We start from the raw sequence: 10,958 nt of genomic DNA, 5'->3' as shown, positions 1-10,958 counted from the left end.
AAAAGAGAGTTGGGGAAAGAGAGGAACGCAAAACTTGAGAGACTATTGAATACTGAAAATGAACTGAGGGTTGAAGGGGGAGGGGGGAAAGGAGGTGGTGGTGATGGAGGAGGGTACTGGGTGTTGTACGGAGACTAATTTGACAATAAACTACTTAAAAAATAATAAAAATAAAAATAAAAAATAAAAAATAAATAAGAATTCCCTCTTTGTTGTTGACTTTTCGTGATTTAACTACAATGTGTCTCAGTTTAATCTTTGGGTGGGTCCTATTTCAGTACCTTTGAGCTTCTTGAATACTAATGACCATGTTCTTCCAAAGATTTAAGAAGTTTTTAGCCATTATTTCTTTCTGCTCTTTTTTCTCTCTTCCCCTATTGAGTTTCCCAAAGTGAATATATTGATTCTCTCATAATGTACTATAATCCTGTAAGATTTTCTCATTCTTTTTCATTCTTTTATCTTTTTTCTCCTTTGACTGGATAATTTCAAATGAACTTTGAGTTGACAGAGTCCTTATTCTACATGATGGAGTCTATTATTGAAGCTCTCTATTGCATTTTTCACTTCATTCATTGTATTCCTTAGCCTCAGAATTTGTTTGGTTATTTTTTGTGCTTTCTACTCAATTAAATGTCATATTTTTTTCATATTATTACCTTGATTTCATTGAGTTGTCTAACTTTGTTCTTCTGTAGCTCAATGAGCTTCCTTAAAACAATAATTTGGAATTTTTTGACTAATCTCCCTTTATTTGGAGCTAGTTACTATAATTCTAGTGTTCTTTTAGTGTGCCATGTTTCCTTGATTTTTGTGTGTGTTTCTTATAGTCTTGCATTGATGTCTGCACATTTGAGGGAGCAGTCACCTCTTCCAGAGTTTTATGGACTATCTTTAGTGGGAAAAGGCTTATGAGTTGTTGTCAGGGCACCTGCTGACTAAGGCACAATGGCTCTAGCTTCAAAGCAAAAGGGAACCACCAAGAAGGTTTTGACTTCAGGGAGGGTAGAGTAGTATACACTCTAGAAGTTAGGATACCTGAGGTCAACATCATCAAAAACTGCAGAGTTCTGTAGCAGGTTTCTGCAGAAGCACCAAAGGCAGTTGGGTCCTCAGTGTCAAAAGGCACTGCAATTCCCCTGTTCTCCTTTCCTCACAGGAAGAAATCATGGCCAAAAAGATCCTCCTAGAGCTGGGGCCAGTCCAGGAGTACACTCACAGCAGTGTTGGTGCTGGTGTCTAAGACATAGGTACAAATATAGCTGCCACAGAGTCAGGGTCTTGCGTGTGTACATGGTTATGAGACATGAGTGGCATCTCCAGCCCTGGAAGAGTGGAGAAACTGTGATGCCTCCTTCTCCAATGGAGGCACAGTGGTATGGACTCCACACAGCTCCATCAGCTGGGCTAAGCATTCAGGAAGACTACAGAGATCCTCAGTAACAAAAGTTCCAGATATCCATAGTGGTGACAAGGCTGCAAGGGTCCTCCTGCTCTCTTCACACAGGGCAGAAAGTTACACCTTTGAGATCCTTCTTGGCATCAAACTATGATGGATTGAGAGATGGTGTGAAGCAGATAAAATGTCTCTTATACTTTTCTATGTGGCCATTCTGAGTTTGAGCTCCTAAGGGTTTACGTAGCTTCTTCATTGTACTCCAAGCTCTCACATAGCTATTTGAATCAGTATGTAGTTGCTTATTGTTTGTTAGTTTTTCTTGGAGGGGCCAGGGATAATGAGTGTTGGGACTCCTAGTTCATCATCTCGTTGATGTGACTTGCAGAAAATATTGTATGTTTAAAAGACTCATTTCCTCTCTTTGGTCTCAACCACAAAAACAAGATGACAAAGGAGACATCATCATTTGGACACATCATAATAAAAAGCACACATTATGCCACTACTGTGGCATCTTCAGAAGTTGACCTATGGCAAGTTGACTTTCTACCAAGCAGAAAAGAGAGAATAACTGGAGTGTCAAGGCTAAAAGGTGAAATACCACTGGGACTGATCAAATGAGGCCTCTAAAAATTGTATGCCACAGATTCAGGCATGGACTTCATGAAGAAACAACCCCTAAACCCAAAAAGCCAACTGTTACACCATCCAGTTCATCTTAAAGATTTAAATGATTAGTCATACAATAAATGTTCTGGTTTAAAAAAAGAAACTAATTTCCTTAATTCCTGTTTCCAGTTCTGCACATAAGAACTTGGATATTATCATCTCTCCCTAACAACAAGTAGAAACCTAAACAGAATGTAAAATCAAACTCTTCTTAGATCCATAAGAAAGCAAAAAACGCAGGGCAAACTACTGCCCACAAGATCAGAGAGACAGACAAGCAAATACAGGGAGTCACAGTTTATCAGAGCAGAGATTTAAAGGTAGAAAATACTGTGGAAACCAGTCCAGTATCGAAATACCTAAACTGTAATTGAAGAATTGCTGAAGGCTCATTGAAAACAAATCTGAGAGGTAAAAACACTATGGGCCCAGTCATAGGGGAGGACCCCACAATTCTGATTTATTTCAACAAGGTTCTCACAGTAAATACTAGAGAAAAACTCCTTCGTGCATCTGCAGGAGAAGAGGGGAAAAAAAGCATTTTTGAAATATACCAGAATATTCTGTTTGGTTTTTTTTAACAAGATAAGCTCTCTGGAAAATCAAACTAACTGGAGCCCAACTTGTTGAAGCATTATGAGCACATAATTATAATTGACCTACAGAATGGAAACACACAACTCCAGTACCCTCTAGCCTTCCACATAAGATAAAGGAAATACCTAACTCCAACCCACACTAGCCATACTAACCCATCTAAGAGGGGTGAAAAAACTGAGAAAGACTTGTGAAATTCACAATCCAGTTTAGAAGTATGGGCTCACTAAAAAACTAAGAGCTAATCACAGAACTAAACAAGCCCTGCATTGGGCTCTGTGCAGACAGCTCAGAGCCTGGAGCCTGTTTCAGATTCTGTGTCTCCCTCTCTCTCTGCCCCTCCCCCATTCATGCTCTGTTTCTCTCTGTAACAATAATAAAAAAAAAATTAAAAGATTTTTTTAAATTGGAGCAAAAAACAAGGGCATCAAACAGAAGACAGTAACAAATGTAGATATTAATTCAACTCTATCAAGGATCCTTGAATGTCAATGGTCTATTAAAAGAGATTGTCAGGGAGGATGAACAAATAAGACCCATTATACAAAACTTGTATAGTAATCTTGTTGTCTGTAAGAATCTCACTTTAAATATATGTATGTAGATTTAATTATATTTCTATTTAAATATTTATCCATATTTAATATAAATATAATATTTAATATAAATATTTGCATTTAACTTATATATGAATTTAAACCAAATCTATAGAGAAAAACACACCATGCTAACACTAATTAAAGGAAAGAAAGATTAGATATAATTTCAGACAGTAAAGACTTCAAAGCAAGGAAGGTTATCAGGGCTAAAGAAGATCATTAAATAATGATAAAGAGGCCACTCCAAGAAGACATAATGCTTAACGTGTTAACGTGCCTAACAACAAAGCAGCAAACTGTATGGGGCAAAAACTGATAGAAGTCCAAGTAGAAATATCAGTTTAAGACTTCAACACCCCTTTCTCAGAAATGGACAGACCAGCAGGCATAAAATCAGGAAGGACGTAGTTGAAATCAATAATATCAATAAACTAGATACAATTGACATCATTAATAGCAATGAAAGTATATATGAAAATGTAAGTTCCTACCTTAGGAAAATAAAAAAGAAAACCAAATTTAATTGAAAGTAGGAAAAAAAAAAGAAGTAAAATTAGGGCAAAAATCAATAATATCAAAAATAAGAAATGTCAAATCTATAAGTCTCTAGCCAGATAAACTAAGAAGAAAAGAGAGAGGACACAAATTACCAATATTAGAAATGATGGAAAGGACATCACTACAGATCTCATAAACATTAAAAGACTAATAAAGGAATACTATGAACTCTATGCTCAGACATTTGATATGTCTATAAGATGGACCAATTCCTTGAAAAGACTCAATCTTTCAAACCACACAAGAAAAAATAGGTGATCTGAATAGGCCTATATCTATTTTTTAAATTGAATCAATAATTAATAACCTTCCTAATAACCAACTACCAGGCATGGTAGATCCAAAGAGTATTCTAACTTTGTAATTATAAGAGTCAATGGCCTTAAAATATAGAAACTAGATGAACTAGCTTCATTTCAACTTACCTTTTTTTCCTCCTGTAATATTATTACTTCATAAAATCGTGGAAGAGATGAGCAATAATTTTGCTGTTGATCTTTCTTGATATTAATATTTTCATATTGTGGTGTCTTTTTCCTTTAGAAAATTCAAAAGGAAATTGAGAAACTCTCAATTTCAAATATATAATTATTTATGTAAACAAGGAGAATATTTTTACACTAACCTTTCCTGCTTAAAAAGTGTGCAATAATGGGGAGTCCGGGTGCCTCCGTTAAGTGCCCAATCTCAGCTCAGGTCATGATCTTGCAGCATATGAGTTCGAGCCCTGCATCGGGCTCTCTGCTGTCAGCACAGAACCCACTTCAGATCCTCTGTCCTACTCTCTCTCTGCAGCCCCCCCTTCTCTTTCTCAAAAAATAAACATTTTTTTAAAAACTGTAGGGAGAGCCTGAGCAGCTCAGTCAGTTAAGCATCCAACTTTGGCTCAGGGCATGATCTCATGGTCCATAGGTTCAAGCCCCACATCAGGCTCTGTGATGACAACACAGAGCCTTGAGACTATTTCAAATTCTGTGTCTCCCTCTCTCTCTCCACCTCTCTGGCTCACACTCTGTCTCTCTCTCAAAAATAAGTAAACATTTAAAAAGATTTTTAAAAAACATATGCAATAGTAAAATTATTTGAGTATTGGGGTGCTTGGGTGGCTCAGTCAGTTAAGCATCTGACTCCTGATTTCAGCTCAGGTTGTGATCTCAGGGTCATGAGACAAAGTCCTAGAGAGATTCCCTCTCTCCTACCCTGCTCATGCTCTCAAAAAAAAAAAAAGCTTTCTGTTTATGTTAGGGTAATAGTCTCAATTTTATAAAAATATATTCATTTATGTTGGTTAGTTCTGCAATTCAGAGCATTGTTTTCTAATTCAGAACATTATAATAATGACTTCAAATAAAAAAATATGATGTAGGATTTACATCCAGAGGTTTGTCTGGTTTTTGGTTTATTTGTTTGCTTGTTTTTATCCAGAACTAAATAAAAAGTTATCAAAAAAAATTTTTGTGTATTCTATTTAACATAAAACATGTTTCAAATTTCAAATCCCTTGGTATCCCAACTAAAATGAGGGGGTGAAGCTGTATGCTACCTATATCACAAAATAATCAAAAAAAGGGGCACGATTTTATAAAGGGCAAAAGAGCCTTATTTTTCTCTGAAATCACAACCTCTAGAAAGAATAAGAAAGTAAGTAAACAATGATTAAGAGGCCAAGGTTCAGAATCAGACCTCCTGATGTGAAGCCTAGCATTGTTATCTACTTACTTGCTGTGTGACCTTACACAAATCATCTTACTTCTCTAAATTTCAAAGTAGATACTTGGCCTGATTAGAAACAGTAACAATCAATTCTCAAGATTGTAATGATTGAAGTGGATAATATAGGTGAAGTGTTTAATGCCATATATGGCCCATAAATACACAGTAACCATTAGCTATTATTATTACAAGTATTATTATTAAATATGCTATACCGACTATACTGTTTCTCCATTTCTTAAACAGAACTTTAAAAAAACCCTCATATTAAACATTTCTAATGAACTATACTGAACATAAACATTTTCTTTTATTTATTTGTTTGTTTATTTATTTATTGTAATATAATTTGTTGTCAGATTTATTTACTTATTTATTGTAATATAATCTATTGTCAGATGGATTCCATATAACACCCTGTGCTCAGCCCAACAAATGCCCTCCTCAATGTCCATCATTTTCAAAAACAGATAATAGAAAAACATAAAAGCAAATGTTTAAGTTACATAATTGCAATTAGTTTCTTTGACACTGCTATGATTTAAATACACATTTAATATCTCAGTTCACTGGTAAATACTCACTTTGTTGATTCTTTTCACACACAATTCAACAAACAAACTTGTTTTCAAAACCTCAAATAGATGTATGGATAACAAATTTATATTTGGGAGATCAGAAGGATGACATATCATTTAGGTCAGTGTCTTTCACAAAAAGAGAACTAGAACCTCGTCTTTCCATTCACAATTCAATTACCAAGTATCTCCACTTTCATACTATATCAAATCTCCCAGAACAATTCTCACTTGATCAATAAAGCAAAAAAGTAAAAAAGAATAAATAAATAAAATTTAAAAATTTTTAAAAAGGGTAGAAATGTCAGCTACCAGAAGGAACTGAGACAATTCCAACTAAAAGATACAGTGAAGGCAGCAACACCAAAGAGCAGACAAATTATGGAAACAGGCACATAACCGAAGCAGTCTGGAATGCAATCTATATGAGTACATTCCTAAAGCAAAAGTGAAAAATGCAAATGGAAGAAGAAATGCAGGAAATAAAAAGCTCAAAGAGAAAGTGACATTAAAAAACCAGGAAGTAGAATGGGTGTGGGTCAGAGTTCAAGAAACAAAAGAAACAGAAAAAACTACCAAGCTAAATCAGAACAACACAGTTAGATGGTCGGGTTATGCCTGAAGTATTTAGTCAGAAGCGTAGTGGAAGGGAAAGAAAACAATCATCAGAGAATGACATCCCTTAAAAAAGTTTAATTTTGCCTCATGTTAATTAAACCTCAATAAAACTGATGAGAAGGTAAGCAGGCAAGCAGGCAAACAGACAGACTAAACAGAGAGACAGATTAGCAAACCAGCCAAACTGGAAGGAAAAAAAGATAAGATTAGAATACTAAATAACTAAAGCATACGTCAGGGGATGAGCTGAGTTAGAGCATTTCATAAACTTTGTTTTGTTTGGAAGAATGACAAAGATATGAAGTTTAGACCCTATTAAATTAAATATACATAGAAAAGTTCTCATGTAACTACTAAAAGAATACAAATACAGGATGTACTGCCCATATTAGGACTGAAAAAATTGAAAAAGAGAATAGGTACAAATTCCCCACAACCAGAACCATGCTTTATTCTTTCTATTCTCAATTACTATGTTTAGTACTAGCACATAGCAAGAATTCAAACAATGTTTGTTCAACGAGCATTAGCAAGGGAGTGCAAGCAAGAGAGTCTAAGCTACATCCACCACTGGCAGATAGATAAGTCTAAATCTGTCTAGGAAACTAATTAGATAGGTAATCACTGTGGGACTTCTTACAAGAAAACTCATTCTGTGAGGGAAAAAGAATCCGGCAGACAAGCTGGATCTTGTTTAAAATTTTTAATGATGAAAACAGGTGACAGGTTCTAAGGACAACATAGTATTGTTACTCAATTTTCTCTTCATTTTCTCTTCCATGTACTTATGTCTAAGGCCTTACTGTAGGAGAAGGAGAGAATAAAGATAGAGATATTTGCCCAGAAATGAATTTCCTACTTAAACTTCATAAATATAACCTCCAATATGATGCTATGGTTCTGCCCCCCCCCAAACCCCCCATTCCCAATGAGAATGGTTTATAAATCTATCATTTAGTCAGAAAATGGACACCAGACCCAGGGACAAGATAAATAATGAGTCACCTTCTTTTATGTTTTCTCTGCTCTTCTGTGTATATTTTAGTACGCAGACACATGGGCTATACAATTACAAACAGACCTCAGTTAAAGTCTAGCTCTGTCATTTAACAGCCACATGATCTTAAATGTTAATTATTCTTTTTTGACCCTTGCATTTTTCAGAGATAAAATATGTACAACAATAGTAACTACACAGAGACTTGCAAAGATTAAATGAGGTAATACACGTAAAGCAGGTAACACAGGATCTAGCTCACAAAAAAGCAATAGTTTTCATATAGGCTATTCCAAAACATAATACTTTTGGAGTTTTTCATACTGATTTGTCCTTTCATAACAGCATATCCTAAATTACTAGAATAATTTCTGGTCAAAACTACATTAAAGGTACATGTCTTTTACTTACTGGACTATATCATACTGCCCAGGACCAGGCCCTGACTTCATAGGCAACTGCAATCTTCCCAAAGCCTTGCCAAAATGTATCCCCTTGTATTTCAAAGCAGCTTTTGAAAAATCCTTAAAAAAATAAAAAAGTGAACATGAGACATAGTTTAAGTAAGTCATGAAACAATGTTTCATTTTGAGTCTAAATCTAAAGCAAGCACAGCCTTAGTCAACGGGGTTCCACTAATAAATGCTAAAGTCTCTTTCAACCCAAGTTCTTGCCGCTGTGACCCATCCCACTTCTGAGTCAGCCAGGACTCAGGGAGAAGTATCTCTAGTTTTAGCATATCCTCAACTAATATGAATGGCTTTGTCTTGGCAGTACACTAAGCAATCTAAAACCTTATGGGCAATAAAGATGAGCTCCTCATTGTTTAACAAAGGGAGGAGGGGGCAGAACTGTATGGTTTAGGGAATAGAAAGTCTGTTAAAAATGATCTTAATTAAATAGAAATTAAATTAATTTCAAGAAATTAAATTCAAATTCAAATATCACAAACAGATACTAGAGAATCTCTAATTACCTGGTATTTAAAACTATAAGATATTCATGTAAGCTCTGGTTCATTTTCTCAATACCTGAGGTCCAGATCAGTTCTTTAATGATAAAGAAATTATTTGTGATATGAGAAATCAACCATCATACTTCCTTTGCATCCACTGTAATAAATATCAATTTTTTAAATCAAACTGATAAACAACCTCTTTAACTTTTTAATGTTTTTATTATTTTTGAGAGGGGGGCATGCACAAGTGGGGGAGGGGCAAAAAGAGAGCGAGACACTGAATCTGAAACAGGCTTCAGGCTCTGAGCTATCAGCACAGAGCCCGATGTGAGGCTCGAACTCACGAACCGGAGATCATGACCTGAGCCAAAGTCAGACTCAATCGAGTGAGCAACCCAGGATAAATGTCAAAACTAATCATTACCCTGAAAAGTTCACTTCAGAGAAGTTAAAGGACCTGCTTTCATTAGAAATTAATTAAATAATAAAATAAAACATAAGAAGAGTAACGTTGCTTACAGAAATTCTATCTTGTTGACCTAATATATTCTAAATAGAGTAATCATTTAAGAATTTTTTAAATTATTTTTTTAACTGATGGTAAAAGGTAAACTCTTTTTAATTCATACTTGTAAAAATATAACTTTAAAATAAGCTTGGATTAATAATATAATTTATATACCCATAAAAAATAAAATCCCCATAATAAACTTGTAGGTTAACTGCATAAAACAATGTCACCTGTTATAGGTGGCTATTAGTCCTAGAATAGTGAAACCAATCTCTCTCAATTATCATTATAAATAATCATTAATGAAATAAATAGCAATATTAGTGATGGAAAGTATAATTCTGGTTCAAAATAGTGACTCAAACCCACATCTGCCTGATTCCTACCAAATTTTCAAAAGAAGTTATTAAAATAGACACAAATTATCAATGCTAGAAACTCAGAGAAAGTGTCATTCACATTCCAAAACTTCAACGAATTTCTGAGAAATACAGCACCACAGAAACCACGGCTAGAGAAGGAACTGATTGTATATGAAAAGAGCCTCTTCTGAAGCCAATTGATGATCCCTAAGAGAAAGAAACTAGAGATAAGGATGGACTCGGGTGGTAAGTAGAGAGCAATTCTCAAAATTCCTTATACCCTTTGAGATCTGTGCCAGGGCCATTACATGAAGTGATGAAAGATAATGTTAACACCCACTCTAGGCATGCATGGTTGAAAATAAACTGAAGTACAGCCATTGTCCCCAGTGAGCACAAACGCCGTATTCAGAGAGGCAGCACTCCAGAAAGCTTCAGGACACCACAGCAAAATCCAAAAAGAATCTGGTACAGCACTAAAATTCCCTACTATGTCAAAATGTCTTTTACCTTATAGGACCATTAACAGCTAGCCCTCACATGTTATAGAATACAAACACAATAAAACTAAACTCTCCCTTCTACACCCACCTGATCTTCAAGAATTAAAAAATAGGGGCTAACACAATCTTTGACAGAATTTTGATGTTTCCATGAAGTGTAATGCGACCTTTGCTGATTCTTTTTATAGATGCAATCGTATAGAGAACTGCAGTTTCTCTACAGGTTTCCCCTGCTTGATTTCCTTTGTTTGTTCCTTGCTGGGGGTAGTAGATGATGTTGGAGCTGAAGGTAGAGAAATGAGGAGTTAATAATTATTTCTAAGTAGGGTCCAGACATGTCTTGAAACGTCTGGTGAACTGAAAGAGCAAACCAATCAGAAGGCAAATGTGAAAACAAATCCTATGGGAAGCAGCTAATCATAATGACTCTCACTCGATAAGAAAATCTTACTGTCAAAAGAGTAGCAATGTGAAGTACTAAATATCTTTTGTTGACTGCATTTACCCACTAACAGTCCCCACTGGATTCATTGAAGTGTCCTGTGGGTACAAAGAGGTTATCTATGATAAAAACCTAAAATGCTTCTTTCATTTAACACTGGTAAAACTGAGCACTACCTTTAGACCCATCTAAATGCAGTATACCACAAAGATTGGAGAAAATTATTCCCCCAGCCTCACCCCAACTCATCACACTGCTTTAGCTGTGATCAAGTACAATGGTAGAAATGCCCAGCAGAGAGCACCATCTGGCAGGAGACTAAAGCCTGGTGGAACAGCAGCTGTCTCTGTGGAAATACACTCGTCCGGAAGCATGGTCCAGACGTCCCCTGCAGACGCCCAGAAACACCTGGGAAGGAGAAGTTTGCAGAAGGCTAGAGGACCTCGACATCATT

At 35.6% G+C, this 10,958-nt stretch overlaps 1 protein-coding gene across 1 annotated transcript in view; it reads right to left on the bottom strand.

Annotated features, from left to right (window-relative positions):
- Window positions 1–10,958, bottom strand: part of STPG2 (sperm tail PG-rich repeat containing 2) — a 446,153-nt gene that overhangs the window by 409,616 nt on the left and 25,579 nt on the right. Inside the window, exons 4-5 of the mRNA XM_029922541.1 lie at window positions 8,140–8,252; window positions 4,248–4,359 (exon numbers count right to left, since the gene is read on the bottom strand). Of these exons, the coding sequence (XP_029778401.1) occupies window positions 4,248–4,359; window positions 8,140–8,252 (225 nt within the window). The remainder of the gene's footprint in view (window positions 1–4,247; window positions 4,360–8,139; window positions 8,253–10,958) is intronic.

This window comes from Suricata suricatta, chromosome 1 (assembly GCF_006229205.1).
Source record: "Suricata suricatta isolate VVHF042 chromosome 1, meerkat_22Aug2017_6uvM2_HiC, whole genome shotgun sequence".
NCBI classification, from domain to species: domain Eukaryota; kingdom Metazoa; phylum Chordata; class Mammalia; order Carnivora; family Herpestidae; genus Suricata; species Suricata suricatta.
The sequence above is the reverse complement of the archived record's forward strand: the minus strand, read 5'-3'. Positions and strand labels throughout refer to the sequence as shown.